Raw genomic sequence first — 24,973 nt, 5'->3', positions numbered from 1 at the left:
GCATACAGGTTCAATAGAACATTTATTTATGAGAAGCCAGGTCATATTTACTTTAGTTACTCCAGCCTGTTTGCTACTCCCTCACCTTGATTTTAATGGCTGTGTTTAAGGGCCCACTGATACACAAAAGGGCAACAATGAGGTATTTATGTTGAAGTTAACACCCAGCCTTCCGGACTGCTATTCAGTAAGGAGTGCATGACCATCGCAAGTCAAAATGTATTCATCATGCAAATACTAACTGCCAAGAGAAATGGACATCTATGCAATACACAAAAATTAATATGCACACATATGCATGTACTGTGCTATGTCAGTCCTTCCCCTGCCCCCTCTCTCTTTCTCTCTCAACCCAACCGGTCAAGACAGCAGACGGCCGCCCACCACGGGCTGGGTTCTGTTCAAGGTTTCTACCTGTTAAAAGGAAGTTTTTCTTTGCCGCTGTCGCCAAATGCTTGCTCATGGGGGAATATTGGGTCTCTCTAAATATAAAGACTACGGTTTAAACCTGCTCTATATGAATAGTGCCATGAGATAACCTCTGTTATGATTTGGTACTATATAAATAAAATTTAATTGAATTGAATATGCATACTAGATAGCATTATTCAGCATCTGCAACTTTCCTTATAACTGTAGTTATAATGAAAGGTTTTAATGGATATACTCCCCTCTACAGAATGATGGCAAGCAACTATCGGCATTTTGAATGTACTGAATGACTTAGTCAAATAATGAACTAAACAAAAGTAGATTCTTAGACAGCCTGCAGACCACAATTAATACTGTGAGTACACAGAAATTATTGGCACCAGTTAGAGACACACGGACACATACAAGGATAGACAGTCACAACTGAGGATGTGAGTTGTAACATTTAACTGCTTGGCTTTTAGGGAAACAAATGACTTCATCCCTAATTACAAACTTAAAATTTCTTCAGTCAATCTACTAATCAAAGCTACTAAATATCCTGATTTATCAAGCCTTTATAACAGTATCAGTCCACATACTAGGCCAAGGCAAGGAACAACACTGGAAAAATAGCTGTACCTTGTCCACACAGTAGAAGTGCATATTCGATAAACTTGTGAGAAGTTGGCACAGTTTCAGCAGCAGAAGTGGTGTGTTGTTGTTGTTGGAGATGTATTTCTATTTGTACTCGTAGCAGTTCTTGGGGTAGCTCTTTAAAAATCCACTTATTATGCCTCCGTGCTCATGACAGCTGTGGCCAGATGTATTATGTTTATGGGTTGTCCTCCCATCTGTCTGATTCTCGTTAACGTGACATTGCAGAAACACCTTGAGTGAATTACTTCAAACGTTCAATTGGACTCAAGGATAAAGTTATTAGAGTTTGGAGATCAAATGTCAAGGTCACTGTGCCCTCACAAAACACGTTTTTGGCCATAACTCAAAAATGAATATGCTAATTATGATAAAATACACTTAATACCTTTTATTAAAGTCTTTCCTACATGTTTTCGGGTTGTCTGTGTGTCCGTCTGTCCCATTCTTGTGGATGTAATATCTCAGGATCGCCTTGAGGGAATTTCTTTTTTCTTCTTCATATGTTAATTATGATAAAATACACTTAATACCTTCTGTTAAATTCCTTCGAAGTATTCACTACATATATGAGTCTGGACAGACATGGATGCAAAATTGACTGGTTAGTGGAGGCATACAACCATGAGGCAGTTTTGGCAAATTGGCACCATTAAAAGTATGCTGAATTAACTATCAGCAACTATTTCCTGTTTGTAATGTACCCAAGGATGCACAAACTATCACTGGATAACTTTAATCCTGAAGACAACTTGATGATTCTCAGGCAAGTTCTGGAGTTATAATAGTTATATATTATATTAACTGATCAGCAGTTTGATAGGCTTGCATGTTATAAGTGATTGCTGCACAGAAACTTAGAAAGCTTCTTAGTAATATTTCAAATACAGTAGTTGTTTTACAGGAATGTGCTGGACGTTACTTAATTGATATGAGCACAGAAACAATCAGCAGGTTCCATTGAAAAGCATTTAGTCCCTTTTTCTTCAGTCGGTAAAGTATAGTTGAGTGGTTAAAGTTGACTAGTTTCATTTCTACAAGTGAAAGAGAGTATACGTACAGGTCAAATTATATCAAATTATCTTGAATACAGAAATCAATGAACTCTAAATTATATCAGTACATCAATACATCCCATACTTTAAACACATCATAATCATGTCAGAATGAACTAAAGGGATTAGATATACAACTTTAAAAAGGCAAAGGAAAGATGACTTGGAATTTCTAATAAAATGGAATAAACTACTCACTCAACACACTCAGAAATAAAGGACGGAGGGAACCAGTTTAACTGAAGTGCAAACAGTGAACGAACTCAGGACAAAGAAAAAAGGACACTAAATGCAAATGTGCCTGCTTCCAGGGAGTGTGCTTCTTTGCTTCTTAATTCACCAGTCATGAGGGTTACCCTCACTCCAACAGCAGTAGTATTAGTACTACAATAGTACTATAGCTCCAATCATTAATAAGTTATAATTTTAAAAACATATCACAAAATGGAAAATGTGTGAACAATTACAGTACATTCCAGTCAAATTAATGTTTAATAAAATGACTTGTGTGTCACTGTTACGCATTACACCAGACAAAACTTTTCCTACAGGTAAAACAAAGACTTAAAAACAGATTGCAGGGTTTTTTGCTACCATTACAAGACTTAAGAACAGCACCTAAACATTTTTGCCCAGCAGCGAAACTGAATGAACAGAAAACTATGCTGAGAATTCTCTATCACTCTGGAGAGAAAGAGTATAGTATTGGGTATACCAGGATATAGTATTTTTTTACCGAGGCTTGGGTATAAAAAAGCGGGGGTTGTCCTATATTTGTGGACTAGACAATACGTGTTCATTCTTCACAACAGATATTCTTTTTGAATGGAGAGGGTACCAGTGTAAGTATGGTCTTTTTACAGGGTGTTATGTTACTAGGCTAGTGAGTATCTTTAAGTCTGTCTATAGTGAGTCTTTCAGAGTTAATCAGCCTTAAAAGTGTTTAGTTAGTCCAGTTTAACTTGCAGGAGTTTCTGGAGGCTGGTGTAACATGTTCAGAGGAAATAAAGAGAGAAAGGAAGCGATTTGATTCTCAATGTTAAAGCCAAACACTGTAACATTGTCAGATGGCTATGGGAGGGTGAGAAAATTGCAGAAAAACACCCCTTACCTGAATGTTTAGGGTCACTGTCCTGCTGCATCCCCCAACTTCTACCCTGACATTATACTGTAAGATACCTTGATAAACTTGTCTGTCCAAATCATGACGCTCCCTCCAATGTATTTCACTGTTTCGTTGGCGTTTTCATTTTGGTATGCAGTGTCCTTTTAATGCCATACGTAGTCCTGCATGTTCCTCCCAAACAATTCAACCTAGGTTTCATCAGTCCAGAAAACATTTTCCCAGTACCGCTGTGGAGTGTCAAAGAGTTCTTTGGCAAAGTTCAGACACGCAGTAATTTTTTTTTTGGAGAGCAGTGGCTTCCTCCATTCTCCATGCAACTATGCACCATGATTTGAGTCTTTGCTGTCACTCTTGAGTTCTTTTTCTTTTTTAACCTTGTTGAGCATTCTGACTTGTGCTTTTGGAGTTGTCTTAGCTGTGCACTGACTTCTACTGTGGACTGATGAATATCTAAACACTTTGAGATGACTTTTAGACCCTTTCCAGCTTTGTGCAAATCAACAATTTTTGACTGTAACTCTTCAGAGATCACTTTTTGTGAGGCATGGTACATATCAGCTGATGCTGCTTGTGAATAGCCAACTCAAAATGATTGACTGTTTTTTCTAAGTCAAAGTGGCTCTGACCCACAACTTCAAACTCCTGGCTAAAATGATCTTTTGTTGATGTCATTAGTCTTGAGTTCCAAAACTTTTTCCAACCAACACTGTGAATGTTTGAATAATGTATTCAGTAGGGATAAGAACAATAAAGTGATTTGTGTGTTATTAGTTGAAATCCAGATTTTGTTTGTTCATTATTTTAACTTAGACGAAGATCTGACCATATTTTATTTAACAAATATTATAAAAAAAATACCAAAAATGCAGATAATTCCAAAGGGTTCACTTACTTTTTCTTGCCACTATACGTGTCTCATTTCAAATATACAGAATATCTGCAGTATCCTCTATTACCTAACTGAGTTATTTTAAGTTCCTTGATTTGAATATAAATGACATTAATATCTGGAAGTATCACTGTTTGTCTGAGAATGGTACCAGTGCAGTGTCTCCTCCTATGGACACCTGTCTTGTCCATCTTTGCATACGAATGAGCGGGTGTTGACAGGTGTATAGCACTGAGCCACAGCTCATTTCAGCCAGCCAATAGCTTCTCAGTCCATGTTATGCACACAAACATTTTCACTTTCAAAGACAGTCTGAGCCTTCAAATCTAACAACACCTGTCTGGAGGATTCGTCTGTCATGACTCTGATGTTTGTAGATTTGGTCTCTCAGTGAATCTGCTCAACAGTATCTAGTGAATTTAATCTCTATTATCATCAAATCAGAAAACCCTCATTGTCAAACAGCTAATAAGTAGTTGGTTCAGTTGTTCTTATGTCTTTTAAAGATTTCTTAAGGACAAGAACACTTTCATTTTCATGCATCTTGGTGCTGCTATGTACCCATTTTAAATTGGCATAATCTCACCAAACTAAATGAGAACAAACTTGTTAGATTGATCAAAATTCTTCATTGCTGGAGTGAACACAGTTCAGACAATTAGGGCTGAGTATACATACTTTTTTGTGTTAAATTCATTGGGATAATTTTTTATGTAAGATAAGACCAAGGATGTGTGGTGCTAAAAATCGAGTTAGTACTCGACTGTGACTGAGTGAATGTAACTGATAGCAGAAACACTGAATTTAAATGATGATTTTGACAAAGAAACCATATGTAACATGGGTCAGCCACTTCATACCCAATCCATTTAATAAAGTCAGTATCAGCACCAATACTGACCGAATCCTCTAAGTTGTTTTTAAATAACCTGTAATAACCCTGGAAAGGTATGTACAGTATGTGTGTATGTATGCAGGTTTTTTTATGTGTGAAATTCATATGTTACATGTACAGTATGTTTAATGTTGTTTTTTTTCATTTTTTCTTTGCAAATTTCTATAAATAAACTTTACTGTTATTATTTATCATTATTATAAGTGAGGCAGCAGAAGCATCATGAATGAATGGAACAAAATTATTCCACAATGAAGTTCTGGATATATTCAAAATCTTAGTTTAGCATGTTAGTATACTAAGATTTACTAATTAGAACTAAACACAAAGTACAACTGAGGCTGATGGGAATGTCATTAGTTTTGTAGGTATTAAATCCTAAATCAAGTACTGGACAAATAAAAAATTTAACTTGATCACCAAGGTGGTTGTTTGGCGACATCTGGAAGTTGCTCGACAGATCCATATTCTTTATGTCCTGTATGTTTGCAATCTTGTATTGTTTTGAAATAAGCACCGAAATGTGGGTATCATACTGGCACTGACAGCCAGCCCTAAGAACTATTGTAGTGTTTCCCCTGATTTTTTTCAGCAGCAGTGCTATTGTGCGCAGTTCAAGAGTGTGCAAGGCCAGACCCGTATGGACGTGCGTCAGAGGAGGAATAGCGTAAACGACCTTAGAATCACTATAGATATGGATATTCATGTTCGCCATGTCATGTGTTAATTTACCGGGAGCAATATATATTTATTGATCATAAATAGAAATAGATAATACACACATATTTAACAGAACATACACATATAACCACTGTTAAGACTACTGAACCACTACACTATACCAATACACTACAACATATAGCTAAACTGACTCAGTGGCATAGGCTATATTATAGAACATTTAATTTTCCTGGGCTTTTGAAAGAAAAGTTCCAAGACTCTTCTGTAGGGGATTTCACTGCCTCTTGAAAATGGTTTGAGCACAAATTTTCATTTTGTGTTCACAAACATGCACAAACAAATGATCTGAAATCGTTTTAATCAGATCCTGATCACATGGGGTGCCAACCCCCCAGAGGTGCAATGTTTGCACAAGGGTTGGTAGTATTCCCTACAGATGTCAATATTTTGGTACACTGTCTACTACTATCTGTTTAATTAGACACCCAACCTAAGTAATTAAATAGGTAAAGGCGGTGCAACAGCATCAATGTGTAGCGTAACAGGATTAACTTGTAACCATTTAGCTTGAACTCTAACAATCACTTCGCCATGGACATTTGGAAAGATTCACTTTGTTTAATTCAATTCTGGTACTTCTGTAATATTCCAACTGCCTTTCCAAAGAACTTAGGTAAGTAATAGATTTTCCATTGGGAGAGGCAGGTAGGTCTACCTTGTCACTGTATGCTGCTTCTCCTAAGTGAATTGGCCAACTGCTGCACAAGCACTTGCGAAAGGCCTATGTAGAAGCTGTGATATTTCTGTGCACTGATTTGTTTGTGGGTGTGTGATACAATCTCCTTCCTTTCAAACTAGCCCAAATCAGCGGTGCACAGTGTAGAAAATGCAAGTTGAGGTGGTTATGTTATGTCATGAATATTTATGAACCATGTGAAATGAGGATATGATTACTAGCATGCAATCATACATTACAGGAAGTAAGGTAAGGGGGTTATTTAGAAATAAATCAGATCTACAGAAACTTCTTGAGTAGAAACATAAGTTACAGTGCAGGTTTGTTTCAGTGTCAACATTGACATTATCAACCTCATATGAAATATCAGAGACCTATACATGCCAGAGAGCATAATATGCACCAATATAATCTTAACAGAAATCATTTAAGCTTGGTTAAACAAAAAAACAAAAAAAATAACAAGACAGTCCCCAATTCATGTTTAATTAATTAAATTAAACATGGTTGATTAAACATGAATAAATGCCTGGTATGAGTGATTACATTAAGGGGGATTTACTTGTTAATTCCTGCATTGCTATGGGACCACAAGTGTTGTGCACAAAAATGTTGAGTTGTTTATTTTGGTTTTCAACCTCCACACCCTCACCTTAGGGACTGTCTAGAAATTTTTAGGGCAGGAATCCATAGTTTCTGTTGAAGGGTATGACAGGCTGCTAGATTACATCGTTTTGGATCAATGTATGAGCTTTCACCTGCTGTACTCTCAAATACTTTGGTTAACCCATTTCAATTAAATGCATAGCTTTTTTATGGACCTTACAGACCTTTTTATATTGCTGTAGCCAAATTCCAAAAAAAGGCCCAAGTATGTATCCTCACACCTCATCACTCAAACACAAATATTGAACCTTGTCCATTCCTTCAGTATTATCAGTCGGTTGAAAAGGCTGTACTTTCCTTGCTCTCTCAGTACGTGAAAGATTTCAAGAGGTGTACAGGTCTGATTCCAGCAAATCACAAGCCTGGAAATTCTGTGCTGTGATTTCGGCTGTATTTACTTGTAAATTTATCACACTAAGATAAAGTTGGAAGCTCATACACGTCTATGCAGTTGCTGTGTGGTCAGTTGAATGAGACACATAGTGAGGTGCGCTTCTACGGAAATTGGCTAAGGTGTGTCAAAAAAGTCGCTGGATTTTTCGCTAAGTGCTTTTGTGCAAAAAAAGTCACTAAATGCATGTGAAAGTTGGTAAATCTAGTGGCAAAGGCACCACTGGCTGTAAAAACCCCCCTGATGATGCAACAGAACATGTTTGCACAGAAAATTTAACACTCTAACAGCTGACCAATGGTGTACCTTCAGGACTTAGTCACGCAGCATTCGGCTAACCAATGGTTTAACTTTATCACCCACTCAATCACTCACTCACTCAGTTACACCTGACATTCGCATTTATAGGGCTTGCCCCGCTGTTGCGGTCCAGCAAAAAAGTTGCCAATTAATCAGCTAATCTATTAATCAACTAATTTTTTGAGTTGTAGTGGAAATATTTGATTTAAATGTTTGTTGTACACCAGGTTAACATTTTATCATCACTGCTGAACTGTAGACACGCACATCAGGAGGTCAGAATATAACTGGGACAATAATGTTGCTCCCAATCTGTTTGATGTGTAATTAGGAAACTGTTTTCCAACACCTTAGCCATGATGACTTTATAAAATGAAATGTGTCATCTTGTTTTGGAGTTTCTCTGCCCCTAGCAGCAGGAGAATTCACAGCAAGCGAGTGGGCGTGTTGATGAAGTTTCTATCCTGCCTCATGTACACTCAAGTCGCCACCCTTTAAAACAAAAAAGACTATTTTAAGTGGGTGAGAACGCTTCTGACGCAGACAGTCTCCTGCTTTGTGCTACATGTGTGAAAGGGCAACTCTGCCCAATGTCCAGACCTGATTCTCCAGACATTGTCCAGAGTTCATATGAGAAAACGGCTTTAGACACCACAGCAAGTAAACTATCTATAAAGAGACATCATATTGAACTTGACAGTTCCCAGTGTAATGAAATGTGCTGGCCTGTAGATATTTGGGAAGCAAAGACAATTTATCACAGCAGGTTTGAAACAAATTTCTGTGAACAGAGGTCATTACTGTGATGCACCAAGGCACTCACAACCCAAAGCCACAATAATACACCTGATTAAGCTTAGTGGAAAAGACATAATCATTTTTATGAAATCAATTTTGCAGCCCCACATCATATGACTCAAAGGGATATTTTGTTTCCCCTGTTAATAAACAACTGCCATCCATCTCTCTCACCTGTGTGCACTGTCATGTGTTGTCACTCTGACTTCCGTATAAGTTATGTTTACTCTTGTCCAGACCAGATCAGCCCCAATATAAACTGGAATAGCCACAATTGAACTGAACAGAAAAATGTGTCATACCTGCATGGCAGGTTATTCATTTCAGTGCTCCATGTTATGCAATGCCTGCCTTCCTCATTACAACACAACAGCAGCTGTCAGTGTAGGTTAACCTGACAATGTTTGACAATAACACGTACGTCAATGGCAATAGTTCTCAGCCAATCATCAAATTGGTGTGGACAAGGAAAAAATGTGGATTTGAACACATATTTGAGAAAAATGAAAAGAGAATTATCTGGAAATATCTGGAAAAAATAAAGCACTTGAAATTTCTCTGTCATTATCATGACTGCTTGAGGTTAACCAGTTTCTTTATGAATCTTTCATTTATCCAGGGAAGAGTGACTCAGCACGTATATTTACAACTTCACAGTCATACAGTTCCCCACATTCCCATCAAGGAGCTACCCAACAAAAGCACAGCCTTGAACCGCTGGTCAATGACCAAGATGGACGGGTGATAGATATGTGTCAAGTGCCTTGCTAAAGGCACATAAACATAATGGGATCACTCTGCATTTCACATTCACTTTCCACAACTTCCCACAGAGTGAAGGGCTAACTTGTAGAACTAATATTTGAACTGCCTAGGACATAGGAACAGTTACCCTGCATTCAGCTCTCACCCTGTTTACCACTCTCTGAATTCTACAAAATTTGATACCAACAAAAGCAATACATGACTAAAGTAGCTCAGCCACAGCTCAATGCCACAGTGGTTAGATTTAAGAAAGTGCAGGGGAGGAAAACAGACGTTTCTGCTCACTTCAGTGCTTCCCTCATTTCTGTCAGCATGTGAAATATGGTGCACTAAGGGTCTAGGAAAGGTGGCGTTTACGGACTGCAGGAGAATTTCTAAAACTTATTAGTTTCTCTATCAATTCACCTAGATCGTGTAGGAGAAAGATGGGTGATTGTGGCCTATATCTGTGGTGGTTATTTTATTTAAATGATGTCATTAATAGGGTTGTAATAAGATACGTGATCATGTAGCCTAGCCTGAGTCTGTAAACTATTTAAAGGTCGTAAGCCTATCTTCTACTCGAAAGACTACCAATGGCTTTAAAAAGTTGAAAAATTAAATTAATGAACTTGTTTTTAACTTACTGCTGGCTGTTGAAGCTGTCCAGTTCATCAGTGTTAGGGAAGAACACCTCTCCTCCTTCTGCTTTGCGCTTGGATTTTTTCTGTTTCAGCTTGAACAGCCGCGTTCCCTTCGTTTCTTTCGGGGAAATGGGTAAAGCCTCATTGGGAAATGTGGCAATGTCTTCCGGGCTGAACGGACCGGGCTTCAACGGTAACGTCCCCGACTTGTCTCTGGGGCTAGTTGCAACTCCATCTTTGAGGGACCCCGACCGTTTCAGCTCCTTGTTCTCTTTATGAGGTGTTTTTAACTTAAACAGACCCTTGACTTTCAACTTGCTGGTCTTACTCATGGTGTCTGAAAAACAAGTAATTGTTAAGGAAGTTTGAGCAGAAAGAAAACCATGAGAAGGTGTCTTATTTATAGCTGCTGGGGAGCGAGTCAACCTGCTTAGCGGGTTGCCGCAGGGATTTGGACACTTATTGCTCGTTCCATCAGGTAAGAAAGGTGCAGCGGTATAAAGTTAGCCATAACAAATAACTACACTTCCGATTATACTCTTCAAAATAAAATACATAACACTACACTTTATTTTTTTTACAAAATTGTCACATTATAAATATGCCAAACTAGCTTTTCACAAATAAACAATATGTTTAAAGAGCACATCCACAAGTGAGCGGATAGGTAGGGATATCTGGTCTAAGGTCATGAGTTCAAGTACCCCCAGCACCCCACCTCCAATCATACTACGGAGTTTTATTTAGTCAGTTAATTGGTGGAGATATACAGTCCCTTATTTATTCATTTGTTGTTGGAATAAAAGTAGTAAAATTCAAATATATTGTGTCTAAAAAATTCTGCAATCTGCCTATAAAATACCCAACATGTGTAACTTTTTATTGTATAATGTAAGAATGCAAATAACAGTTATAGTCATCCTCAATTAATTTGCCATATTTACTTTTTAATTACATTTTCTTGATTAATCAGTGACAAGTTTAGTCAGTAATGTGTAAAAAGACCATTACAATTTTCCAATGTCCAAGATGACATATTCAAATTGCTTGTTTTATTTGAACAACAATCAAAAATCCAAAGACACTTAGTTCACTCTCATATATGACAAAGAAAAGCATCATATCCTCATGTTTGAGAAGCTGGAACCAGAAAGTGTTTGACATTTTAGTTTGAAAAATGTCTGAAATCATTATTCAATTATTAAAACTTTTGCTGATTACGTTTCTGTCAATTGACTTACTCAACTGATTCATTATTCCAGCTGAACTATAATGTCAGCTCCCCCCAGATTGCTAGAATGCTAAAAGGTAATGACCTCAGTGTCTTCAAAGGTACTTACGGCCCTGTTAAATGTTATAATATTCTATTTTTTACATATTTATGTTATCCAATTATTCAATTAGAGGAATGCACCAAAGTTCATGACTTCTTTAACATGGAATGTCTTCACACATGACAACTATCCTATAATATACAGGTATGTGTAAGATGAAAAGGTGCTTCTCTTGTGGCAAATGAGTTTGAGCTGCAGGAGTAATGAGGTTAAAAAGGTTACTTTACAAGCAGAAAGAAACAGGCATGGCTAGATTGACACGTAAGGGGCCACAAATGCACCGCTGTCACTACTAGCCATCACTATTTTTGGGTGCACTGATCCACCTGTCCTGTGGGTGATGGAAACAGGTTAACACTAACTATGAAAAACAATGTAACCACAGTGGTTGAGTATGCTAAAGTAACAAGCTTTTATTTTGAAAGCAAACATTTTACTTCTAGGTTGTTGCTTGGTGCAGCTCACAAGCTCCTGAATCTCTCAACCTTTCCAATTTAGTCTCCCCTCTTGCAAAAGAAGTGTGCGTTCGTCCGTAAATTTAAAATAACTAAAGTGATAACACGTCCCTACATGGCATTTAAAGATATCAGTTGTGTTGAAAATGATGATGATTAGAGTCTCATTCTTAATTTCAACTGCTGTAACAATATAAAGTTCCCTCTCTACCTCATAAACGTATATGCAATTTATAAAAACAGTTTCACTTAGTTTTAAACATTAATGTTTTTCCTCCAACAAAAGATCTATATGTACAGTATGTCACTTAATATACTTTGCAACTGTGGTATAGATTATGAATGTATCTCATTAAGCTTTCGGTGAAGCCCAAAAGATGGTTGCTTCCTGTGTGTGTGTGTATGGTGTGTGTATATTAGCCAATCATAGTGATGTTGATGGAAGGGGTGTGTGAAAGAGTCATTTTTAAGCCTGATGGCCTGCGGATAGATTTGTCAGTCTTGTTGTCCTGGACCTCACACTCCTGTAGTGTCTGACTAGTGGCAGCCATGTGAAGAGGCTGCAATATGGATGTGTACTGTCCCTGATAATGTTTTGTGCCCTGATTGTGGTCTGATGACCCTGGTGTGGTAAACTTCCTGAAGTGAGGGGAAGGTTACTCCGGAGATGTTCCGTGCAGTTTTGATCACACGCTGGAGAGCCTTCTTGTCCTGAGCAGTAAAGTTTCCATTCCAGACTGTGATGGAACTGGTAAGGACACTCTCAATCATACACCTGTCGAAGTTGCTGAGAGTTTGGTTGGCATACCAAATTTCCTTCTTAGAAAGTGCAGTTGCTCCTGGGACTGATGATTTGTCGTGTGTTGTGAGACCAGGTGAGATCCTTGCTGATGTGGATGCCAAGGAATTTAAAGGTTTTCACCCTATCTACCTCTGTCTCACCTAAAAATAGTGGTGTGTGCAACTCCCCCCTCCTCCTTGGGTCAATGATAATTTCCTTGGTCTTGTCTGCATTTAGGGAAAGATTATTGTCACGGCACCAGGCCACCAGACCTGCCACCTCTCCTCTGTACTCTGTCTCGATACGATCAGTGATCAGTCCAATGACTGTAGTTTCTTCGGCAAATTTGATGATGCTGGTGTCATTCTGGGAGGCCACACAGTCGTAGAGAGTGTAGAGTGAAGAGTGTATACAGAAGGACACACAGCACACGGCCCTGGGAGGTCCCCTTACTTAGGGTTGTTGTGCCTGATGTATTATTGCTAATTCTGACTGACTGCGATCTGTCTGATAGGAAGTTCAGTACCCAGTTACTGAGGGATGGTGTCAGTCCAAGGGTGAAGAATTTTTCAGAGAGTTTTTGTGGGATAACCATGTTGAATGCTGAGCTGTAGTCGATAAATAGCATTCTAACATATGTGTTCTTGCCTTCTAAGTGTGTGAGGGCTGTGTGGATGATGGCACTGACTGCATCATCAGTGGACCTGTTCTGACAAGAAGGAAAGTGCAAAGGGTCCAAGGAGACTGGGATGGTCTTCTTGATGTGGGTCATGACAGTACTTTTCTCTGGGAGGGGCACAATGGTAGTGGACTTTAAGCATGTGGGCACAGAAGCTTATGCAGGGGACAGATTATATTTATCTTAAAACACATCAGCCAGCTCTGATGCGCAAACCCTGAGTGCAAGCCCGGTTATGTTGTCTGGTCCAGCTGTCTACTGTGGGTTTGCATTCCTCAGAGCCTTACGCACCTCTGCCGATGTCACAGTGAGCGATGTCTTGTGTGTGCTCTCCGTGGCCGTAAATCCGCTCTGTCGGTTGATATTGAGGGCCACAAAGTGAGCGTAGAAATCATCCAGCTCATCTGGCAGTGTGGCTTGGCAGGTTATGACCCCCCTGCTCCTCTGCTGGTAATCTGTGATGTTTTGCAGGCCGGGAATCTGCGGTGGAATAATGTCCCTCCAGCTTCAATCTGTACTGTCTCTTGACCTCTTTGATAGATCTATGCAGGTCATATCTGGACTTTTTGTAGTCTTCAGCATTTCCTGAGACAAATGCAGTGGACTAAGCACATAGCATACACCCCAAAACTTCATAGTTTGTCCAGGATTTTTGATTTGGATATTTCTTGCAGCATTTGGGAACAATGGGAACAATAATCTCAATGCATGTGCTAATGTAGCTAGTTACCCCAGAAGCATATTCTTCTAAGTCAACAGTAGCAGAAACAGATGAGTTTGAGATCGAAAGCCGGAAGTTCAGTGAAGCATTGTACTCACACAGTAGACGAGCCTATGAGTATGTGGTTTTGGCTTTATCTTGTTCTTCTTTTGAGATTTTTTTTAAGCACACAGTAGTTGTGACATAAAGCCCTTACACTGAGCTCTTTCTTCATATGCAGCTGGGAGACCAGTGTAGTTCTGGTACCCAGGAGGAATATTTCTTTTTTTGACTTGGCAACGTCAGATCCATAAGGTAAAGAAATTAACTGTGTGAAATCCATCCTTCTTCAAGGTATGTATATAGCACTAAACATTCCAGATTGTTTATTTAATTTTTTTTCAGTGTGGTAACTGCATAATGTATTTTGATGCCTCTACAGTATCTGTGTTATTCATTTAGTAACACATACGTGTGGGAATTAAGCCATAATATTTAGGGCATGTGATAAATTTTACTCCTTGAAATGTACTAATCCGTATTAAAGTTTTAGACTGACTTAACTGACTGATCAACTTTAAAGATTTAAATGAAAGAATCACAGATAAAATTACATAGAACAGTTTTAGGGAACGGCCCGTTCTGTAAAATATGGAAACATATTTACAGGTTCTCAAAATCTGTTTCTATACAGAGGGCTTGTCCCCTTCTCATTCTATTATCTCTACCAACAGATATTTGTAAAAAATTTATACTGTATAGCCTAATCTTACTGTAGTGATTTGTGAGAAGTGAAAGTGCTGAAAAGAGAGATATGATCCCATTATCGGGTTTGGTTCCTTACATCAGGTTTTTGAAGAATTTTCTCATATGCTATTATTTGCATATATGAGATAATGTGTTTATTTCTGTGCTGTAAATGTTGGTTAGTGTAATCTTATATTCATCAGTTAAAACAGAAAAATCAGGAGTCAAATTTCCCAGTGTCACAGAGAACCACTTTTATTTACTCATTTATTTTTACATTACAAGGTTTTGTTGGTGTTTACTTACCTTGTTATATGTCAGTGACCTCCTTGCAGTCCTACCGACTCTGTGAAACATCTAAGCTTGTCGCTGATGAGGATCTTATCAGTTCCTAAGATCAATCAAAGCACAGAGTGCAACCATCTGCGCCCTACTTTTGAGTACATTCACATAATGTCTAATGGGGCTGAAATTGGGTCACTCACAACCAGATGAAGAACTAGAACACTGGCTTTTACTCTGTACACAGACAATTAGCTGTAATGTGAGTATTACCCAGCGCACATGGGACTGGAAAATTATGTGTTAGATTTTTTTTTTTACAGTTTGGAAACTGCACAATGTTACCAGACATTATATGGGGAATTGTTTACCCACTGGGTTATTGTGAAATGGTAGCACTTTCCATCTGAGGGTTTCATAATGGTTAACAAGTGTGGACTTAATACTCATCTATTAAAGAATAAATACATGCAAAATTAACCATTAATAAAGTCATTACTTTGAATTCATAAATCCTTTATCAGTTTGTAATTATTCATATCTTTTACTCAGGAAAAGTAGAAATTCTTTGGTTACAAAATTGCCGTTACAGGAAAAAGTCCTGCATTGAAAAAGTTACTTAGCAGTGGTGGAAAGTAATTAAGTACATTTTCTAAGTACAAGTACTGTACTTAAGTATAGTGTTTAGGTACTTGTACTTTTCTTAGTAATTCCATTTTACCTTTATACTTTATACTTCTAATCCACTAAGTTTTTAATGTAAATATTGTACTTTTCACTCTACTACATTTGTCTGACTGCTTTAGTTACTAGTTACTTTGCAGATTCAGTTTATTAATACAAAATATAATCAACTAATGAGTGATGATGTAAATAAATAAATGTTTTTAAAGTAGTTAAAATTAGCCCCAACTTTACCAGCTGCAACCATCTTACACAGTAATGCATCCATAGTTATAATCCAATAATATATATAATTTTGAAGTGGAGCACTCTGAAGTAGACCACTCTGTATTTTTATTTTTGCTACTTTGAGTATATTTTGATATTATTGATGTACTAAAAGTAAAGTAAATACAGAGGTATTATAAGCAAAATGTTTTTATAGTATCAAAAGTAAAAGTACTCATTATGCAGAAACACTCCTTTCAGAAGTTTACATTATTACAAATTTACAGTAATATTGAATATTATTACTTAAAGTTGTTATTAGTCAATGTGTACCCAATTTTAAGTACATTATATACACTACTGAGTAGTTTAATAGTAAACCAAACATCACAATCTATAAGTTTTGCAAGTAATTTAACTTAAGTAGTAGCTATAGCAGTCAAAAAATTTGTTTATATTTTCAAATATTTGCTGTTTGGTGTTAATGGTCGTCTTTTCTTCTCCAGATTAAAAACATGGAGTCTGTGACTTCAGACTATGATTACAATACAACATTAGATAACTTACAGGAAGAACTCTGTAACCTCGACCCTAGCGCGATGGAGGTCATCACTCAAACTTACATCCACTCCGTCATCTGTGCCTTTGGCCTGATAGGCAACGCACTTGTAATCGTCACCTACATATTCTACAAGAGAAGGAAGACAATGACAGATGTCTATCTCTTCAATGCAGCTGTGGCAGATCTGATCTTTGTGGTGTCCCTTCCATTTATCATATACAACGAGAAGCATAATTGGTTAATGGGTCCTGTTGCTTGCAAGATTCTAATGTCAGCTTACAGTATCAACCTCTACAGTGGCATGCTCCTGCTTGCATGCATTAGTGGTGATCGTTACATTGCTATAGTTCAGGCAAGAAGATCCTTTGGGGTTCGCTTGCGCACTCTGATCTACAGCCCCCTTATCTGCTCTGCTGTTTGGATGTTTGCAGTGGCTTTAAGTCTGCCCACACTCATCTACACTGAACGTTTTGAAGAACAGAATCTGGGAGCTGAGGCTGTGACTGTGATGTGTCAGCTTTCTTTCAGCAAGAATGAAACAGCAAAGCTAATAAAGGTGCTGGTTCCCAGCCTTCAAATGGCCATTGGCTTTCTGCTGCCTCTGGTGGTGATGGTGTTCTGCTACTCCTGCATCATGTACACATTAGTGAGAGCACAGAACAACCAGAGGCACAAGGCTATCCGTTTGGTTTTGGCAGTTGTTGTGGTTTTCATTGTGTGCCACCTTCCCTACAATGTGGCTCTGCTGAATCACACCACGTCTCTTTTTAAGGAGAGGAGTTGTGAGGCAGAAAAGATAAAACTCCAAGTTTTGGCCATTTCCAGAGGCGTAGCCTACCTCCACTGCTGTCTAAATCCCATCCTCTATGCCTTCATCGGGGTGAAGTTCAGGAGCCACTTCCGGCAAATAATGTTGAACCTATGGTGCTTTAGCAAAAAGTACATTTACTCTGTTTGCCCGTCACACAGAACATCTGATATTTGCATCTCAGGTTTCAGGTCTTCAAATGGCTCTAACAACATGTCATCATCAGTTTATGAAACTGCAGCCCTCTCAAGGAGATAATTGGCAATGCTCCAGGAGCCTCCCAACTTATCAAGCTGTTACTTTGCTATAGCTGTATGTACTGTTAGTAGAGATAAAAGCTTCTGTACAAAAGGTGCTTAAATAAAAGTAACATGTAGTGTATTTGAAATGTAATGCATCCGGAGTATGATTAAAAATAAAGTAAAATTGTAGGTTTTTAGAATTTGAACAACATTTTACATATTATGATTAAGTAATTGACCATGGAATATCTGCTGCATACAACTGTAAAAACCCTGTTATAACACATATTAACACCTGTACATAAGTAAAACCCATGCCACTATCATATGGTTTCTCACTTCTTCAGGTATGAGAAATTACAATTCTCCATGCAAATTTGCAAAATCACGTTTTTTGTTATTGTTTTTTGTTCATTTTAAAAAGAAAAATTTAACCAACATTTAGTTTGGTCCCCTTTATTGAATGGGTTATAGATTCAAGCAAATCCAAATGTTAAGTCTATTACTCTGCTAATATTTTAATCTATATATCCATAGAAAATGAAATCTATTCTTGAATTTGAACAAATCACCTCATAGAAATATCTAACTAGTTGTTGATGATGTGCTATCCTTAACCAAAGTCGACACATTTGGTTATTTTATTCAAGTACTCGTGTTATAATAACCACAGCCTCTTGTTTTTTTGTACTCCTATCTATATGATGTTGACTGAGTCTGCTCATTTTTACAGAAAAGATAAAAAGCTAAATTTCTTAATATTTCTAATCTTACTGTACTGTCGCTTTAATCCCTGCATATTTTCTAGAACCATATATTGTGTTATACATTTATAAAATTTTGACATTTTGAATTTTGTGAATCTGATTGTATTCTTCTAATATATTGTCTGAATAAACAGTGTGTCTGAAATTTTTTTCTTTAACCAGCATAATCAGAAAAGGAATTGAAATCAGAAATTTCCTGGGAATAAGATGTTTGAAATTTGATATTTGAAATATGAGTCCTTTGTCTTACAAAGTACTGCAGGTAGCACTTAACTGCACAGTATTGATATCATCCCTTAATCATTATATAGATAATGCTGTAAAATATATTTTGTACCATTAAATAGCACATAAAACATTAACATCTAGCCAATATGTAATGTGATATATGAACTAGATTGAAAAGTAACTTCTAGTTACCTTCTTGGTCATAATTAATGCATATTTTAGCAGAAAACACCAGGTAATTACTGAGTCTCTTACTAAATGTTAGGTCATTACTTTTTGTACTGTTGTAACAGTTACTTGACATTTAAATCCTAAAAAGCTTACTTGAATACTTGGTAACTATGGCACACATTACTCTGTTTGTTTGTTATGTAAACTCAATCAATGTGCAATTCACCCTTAAGGTTGAATTAACTTTTTCTGACAATTCAGAGAAGTAAACAGAGAAAGGTGAAGCATTGCACCACATTTGTGACACAGTCAGCAGTTGTAGGTCCACATACAATGACACAGATAACATCAACAAATTTGTGTGCAATGCAATGAAAAAATAACATTAAATTTCGAGACAAGTAGATGACTGCATTTAGAACAGGAGAATGTGATGGAATGCAGCATAGCATAGCAAAGCATCATCACACCATTTTTGTGTCTTGAAAGCCTGAAATGCAAGTTGACATGAAGTCCTCACTGTTTAGCTTGATGTGTTGTTGATTGAACTACATACTAATGATTATTGTTTTTAGCCACACTAGCAGCTGTGGATGGTTTTCTGTCTGTCTGGTTGGTTCACCACTTTGGCCCAGACTAAAAAATCTCAGTGGATGGATTGTCATGAAATTTGGTAAAGATATTCCTGGTGTTCAGAGGATGAACTGTAATAGCTTTGGTGACCCCCTGACTTTTCATCTAGTGCCATATTAAGGTCAGCCTTTTAGTTTGTCCATTACTAAAGACTAATGCAAAACAAAAGGCATTCCCTTCAGCCTCAGCATTACTTTGTGTTAAGTGCCAAGGTAATTATCAGATGTTAGCATGCTAACCTGCTAAACTAAGATGCTAATTTTGAAAACTATACATGCTAAAGATCACCATGTTAACATTGTCATTGTGAGCATATAAGCATGCTGACGTTACCATTTATCTCAAAGCTCCACTGTGCCCAAATACAGCCTTACTTAGCTGCTAGCACTAATGTTGACTTTTGTTCCCAGATGCCTGATCTCGTTTTCATTTTCAGCACACAGTAGCTGAGACAAAATTGCCTTGTTGGATAACACCCTCCAGAAAGACATTTTAACAAACAGCATGTTTGTTCAGTTTGATAATGGAAAGCCATTTTAACTTCAGGTAAGATTAACTAAAATGTACTTAATCTGCAAATACCTCCAGTCCTCTCTTGGAAATACTGTTGGTTCCAATTCAGCCGGTTGAACAATGTAAAGATGCCAGATACATATGTGACCTGTCCCATAACATTTAAAGAATAAAGACAGAGAAAATAACAAACCAGCTTTAACAAATGATGATACACAAGGTCTTCTTTGTGGGGCATAATACAGTTTTTAAATATCCCAGAATTGATCTCCCTCTACCCATAAACTGATGTGTTTTGGGGTCATTTTCTGTAGTTGGTTAAGTTTAGATGGAAATTCTGACAAATGCCACCACAAGTTACCAGAGTCAAGATGTAAAAGCTTCAGTTTTTTGCAAGCAGAAGCAGTAATATGTAACAGGGGATCACTTTATCATCTGAGGCACCAACCACTGACAGAAGTGTACTAGAGGTCCTATTAGAGCCAAACAATCTTACATCAACAATAGCATGAATTTCACTGATGATGTTCTGTTTTATTTCTCAGATAACAACATAGTTCACAACTGCCCAGATCCCTGAAATACAACTGCATATGCTGACAAAAAATTGTACAGTGCTAAGATACTGACCAGTCTGGGTGGATGTTTAATATCCAGTTTTATTGAAACATAGCATTAGTCTTTTCTGGGCAGTTATTTTGAACCACCATCTTGCTTCTTCCTCATTACTGGTGTCTGTCAGGAAAGAGCAAAGACCACAAGCCAGCTGACAGCATGGCTTGTAAGCTCCTGGAACTTTTAGTGGCAAGAAACAAGTCAAACTATGACTGACTTTCATTTATTACACTTAGAATTTACCTAATATATTTATTTCCTTAAAAATGTACTTTAGTTTCCCCATATAGTAATCCTAATACATCAACTCTGTATATGACACCTACTGTATGTCTCAAGAGGGATCCTTCTATGTTGCTTTTCCTCTCCCTTTTAATGCACTAATAATGCGATTTTGGGCTGCAATAAACTTTACATTAGTAGAACGATTTTAGAGGCATTGCAAATGTTCAGAAAGAGGAGAGAAGCTGAACTTTTGGGCATTTTGATGAAAAGAGCTCAGGTGATTCCCACACTTTTGAAATTGTACAAATTATATCTTAAAGACAAGACAGTTTTGTGGGGATTTTGTTGTGTTTTTGCTCCATCCAACTATTGGGCCTATATAGCAACATACATGGAGGACAATGTAAAAACACAATGCTGACAGCTTTACTTTCGTCTTTCAAACCGCATACACATATGTAATATGCAAAAAAAATGTGTGTGGTAAACCACAACAGGAGCACACCTGTGACATCATATGGAATTTATTGGTGATCAAATCCCCAGGAAAAAGGACATAGAGAAATTTGATTTACCCCTATAACATAATAGGAATTAGCTGAAGAACACAATTGCTCCCTTTTCATCCACTTCCTAAGTAAGTTTTGTTTAGTTTTGGTTTTTACTTGATGGACCAAATCATCACTCAGTGTGCCATATGATTTATGTAAAGATGCTGGGGCCCGTTCCTAGTTACAATAAAATATTCTGGTTAACATCTCCCAGCTTGTATAATGGACAGTCTTCCTTTATTTTGGATCCTTACCTTTTTATTGCCACACCATAAATTAACTAAACATTATTTCAGACACACACACACACACACACACACACACACACACACACACACACACACACACACACACACACACACACACACACACACATACCTGACATATATACCTTTTAAATCATAATTATGGGCTTGGTTAATGTTCATTAATTCCTTGTGCATTTTGAATCTGTGTCTTCCTATTTCATTGCTGACCTTAAGCCAGCTTGCCACACAAGTTCACTGTATGGATTTCCAGAACTAGTATTATGCAATTTAAATCATTCAATCAAATGACATTTCACTTGAGACACATTTTCGACACATTCAAATACCAGATGTGAACTGTGGTTAAACTCCGCTGGATCCAGGCACCCTCTGGATACATGTGGACACAAGATAACAGGTCTGAACAGGGCCTCAGCTGTGGGATAGGATAAGATTTGCAATAAATATAACCCATTCCGTGGTGTTAAATCTGAAAAATTTCATAATTTTTAGAACTATTCTGACTTTCTTTAAAAGACAGGAACCAACAATGTACGAACAAGGTATCATGCCAGCACCTGCAGACTTTTCATCTGCTCCATTTTCAGCTCTGTTGTTATATCACTTTCCCACTGGGTGTCCTCAGAGAGTTTACTGTCTCTACATACCACCTGACTTGTTTTATGAGCCATAACTTGCCTCTTCAGCTGTCCCTAATGTGCTTATTGGCAGCAATAATAGATATAGACAAGCATACAAATTCAGAATCAACCAATACATGATCTGTGTGCATGTGTCTCTCTCTCACGGGGGACTGAAGAACTCAAAAACACAGGTGTCTTAACATAGTGCAACTTTGCACTATGCATTGATTAAAATGCCAGAATACATGGTGAAATACTTTAGGATCAAAGGTGTAAGTAATAATATCAGGGGTGGCTCTGTTCCATTTAGGTGTCCTAGTAAATCATGCCAATAGCAAGCCAGTAGTGAGCCAGCAGTAAGCCAGTATGTACAATACCATTTTATTACCTTTCTATTTTAGATTTCTTGTTTTGGCTTCAAAAAAAAAAGGAATCATTAGTTCCTCACAGGGAGAGAAAGTATCCCCTTACTTTCTCCTGAGCCTCAGACACAAAAATCTTCTTCTTTCATAGTGTTTTCTGGAGTAATCCTTATTCCTAGTTGCTTTAATTTCCACCTAACCCAATCACCTGCTTACCCAGCTGCTCCTCATCAGCAATTTGTAACAATTGCTCTTCGTCAGACTAAGTTGCTTTACTGCCGTAGGTACCCAGACATTTCTGTCTGCCTATTACCGTAGGCCTGTGGCTGATTTTCAGCCTGTAAGACCAATTAAACAGCATCTTACTCCATGTACTATCTATGTACTGGTGTATGCATTTGGACCCTCTCTCCTGTTGCCAGCTACCTTAACTGATAGTATATATACACTGCAATAAAAATACCAGTCACTGCACAATTCAGATAACATGTTTGGAGACTGTGGTTACATTTAGAAAAAATATCAGACATAGCAAAAACAAAACAAAACACTCGAGGGACCTTGTAGCGTGTTTCCACTGCATGGTACTGGCTTGACTCTACTCACCTTTTTCGGTTTTCCGCCTGGCAACTTGTGGATAGCACCTAGTACCTTGTATTTTCTTTGGTATCACCTCCGTTGAGGTTCCAAGCAGGTTGAGGGGATACCAAAAGGTGACGTGAAAACTCAAAGTTGCATATGGATGTGAGAGCGTTATACTGTACATTCAAATTTCTCCTCCAGATACTAGCAGCTTCTTCTTCTGATTTGAACTAGTCACCTCTAGTCAGGAATTATGGCATCAGGTAAAATATTACCTTTCATTTATCCTCAGAGAAACAATATCTTGTAAAAGACCATTTTACTGTGATGCTTTAGAGACCCTTTAGCCCCAAGCTCATTCCAGATAACCCTCTTTGAGTTTCACATGTTTTGATATGCTATAAAATGGTAGCACTGGGTGCCATCTTTAGCACTGCAGTGACTAAGAGGGGTCCTCCTTTGAAGAAAAATTTCCTCAAAGTGGATCCGTGGCACCTTTCATGAAGGGTATGTTTTTAACCACCCTTGAATATGTTCACCTCAACATCTGGTATTCGATAATGAAATCACTCATTTGACTCTCATACCCCAATCGGCTTACGATTCATTTGACCAAGACTCATCACTGTTGAAAGGTTATATTATAGCAGCATGGTATATCGTCTTGGTAGACCTGAATGCTTGGTCATTTAGACTGGCAAAGATCACTGTTAAATGTGTGTTTATTTCTTCTCTCAGTGTTTATTCAATTGTGACTACCTTTGTTTGTAGATAGTTGTTTCTTTACCAGATGTTGGTGAACAATGGTGCATAGTCTAACAGTGTGACTTGCCCTGACTCCCTTAGTTCTGATGAGGAAAACATTAGAGAAGAGTGTTTATCATGCAAACACCTTCATGCGAGACTTTAGTCCATTAGTCCATCTAATTTTCTGCTTGGCCAGCAGACATACTGTTAATTTTTGGTAAGTCTGTTTGGAAATGCTATATTTATGCTTGACTTATATTCAAAATGACTAGGATGAAGAAATTTGAGTGTTAAACACATTTTGCCTCAAGAATATCAACAGTACTAGTTATTCGGAGTTCTACGTTTTAAGAGCTGTTTTTTTTATTTTCTATTCCAGCAGATTTTGGATTTGATATCAATATGAAGGTTCTACTCTTTGTGGCTGCCTTGGAATAACTGCTCACGTGAAAAAGGTTCGCACAGCAGTGTGGTGGTGTGTTTGTGAGTGTACTGTAGCTTCAGTGGACCTCCTGATCCCCAACGCTCCCTGGCCACCATTAACTACCAAATTTCTTTAATTTGAAGGGTTTTTTTTATTTGGAATGTAACCATGTACATTTACTTAAGTACTGTACTTTAATTAAATGTAAATGTAGTTTACTTGAATGTTTCCAATTTGGCCAACTTTACACCTCTGCTTCACAACCATTGAGAGGGAAATACAGTCTAATAATAATAATAATAATAATAATAATAATTTATATAATTTTATATAGCACTTATTAAAATTAGCAGTTAGAAAGTACTTTACAAGGCAGGCAGAAAAAGAAAAAAAGACAAGAAAGTAAAAATGCACATACATTCCAACAGATATATAATTAAAACAAATAGGGGATAGTATGTATATATATATACACATACTATCCCTACTGGGACCGTAACTGAGACATTCAGCTGATATACACCACAGCAACAGTGATCCCAGAGAAGCTTGGCTACAAGATCAACATCATATGCCACAAAGAGCATTACCCCCCATGGAGAAGGACGCTGGAGGCCAGGGTCAAGGCAACACGGAGAGAAGTTAGTCAACACTCAGAGCTACAGAAAGGTGTGGGGACAAAAGGGATACCCAGGAAGTACAACAAGCTGCCTATACCTAAGATACTGGAGACTGCCGGGCAAAGGTTCACAACTCTGGCTACCCACCTGAGGAGATACACAGGAGAAG

At 37.7% G+C, this 24,973-nt stretch overlaps 2 protein-coding genes across 3 annotated transcripts in view; one reads left to right on the top strand and one right to left on the bottom strand.

The window, feature by feature from the left end:
• crybg1a (crystallin beta-gamma domain containing 1a) overlaps positions 1 to 10,396 on the bottom strand; it is a 42,252-nt gene extending 31,856 nt beyond the window's left edge. For both annotated transcript variants that reach the window (XM_040137250.1, XM_040137251.1), the window contains exon 1: positions 9,997 to 10,396. In XM_040137250.1, the coding sequence (XP_039993184.1) occupies positions 9,997 to 10,325 (329 nt within the window). In that variant the 5' untranslated portion in view covers positions 10,326 to 10,396. The remainder of the gene's footprint in view (positions 1 to 9,996) is intronic.
• A 3,793-nt stretch (positions 10,397 to 14,189) lies between these two features.
• ccr6b (chemokine (C-C motif) receptor 6b) lies at positions 14,190 to 18,269 on the top strand. The gene is made up of 2 exons (XM_040137696.1): positions 14,190 to 14,296; positions 16,369 to 18,269. The coding sequence occupies exon 2, from the start codon at positions 16,378 to 16,380 to the stop codon at positions 17,488 to 17,490; it is 1,113 nt and encodes a 370-aa protein (XP_039993630.1). The 5' UTR covers positions 14,190 to 14,296; positions 16,369 to 16,377; the 3' UTR covers positions 17,491 to 18,269.
• The last annotated feature ends 6,704 nt before the right edge of the window (positions 18,270 to 24,973 follow it).

Source organism: Xiphias gladius, chromosome 10 (assembly GCF_016859285.1).
Source record: "Xiphias gladius isolate SHS-SW01 ecotype Sanya breed wild chromosome 10, ASM1685928v1, whole genome shotgun sequence".
Lineage (NCBI taxonomy): Eukaryota > Metazoa > Chordata > Actinopteri > Istiophoriformes > Xiphiidae > Xiphias > Xiphias gladius.
The sequence above is the reverse complement of the archived record's forward strand: the minus strand, read 5'-3'. Positions and strand labels throughout refer to the sequence as shown.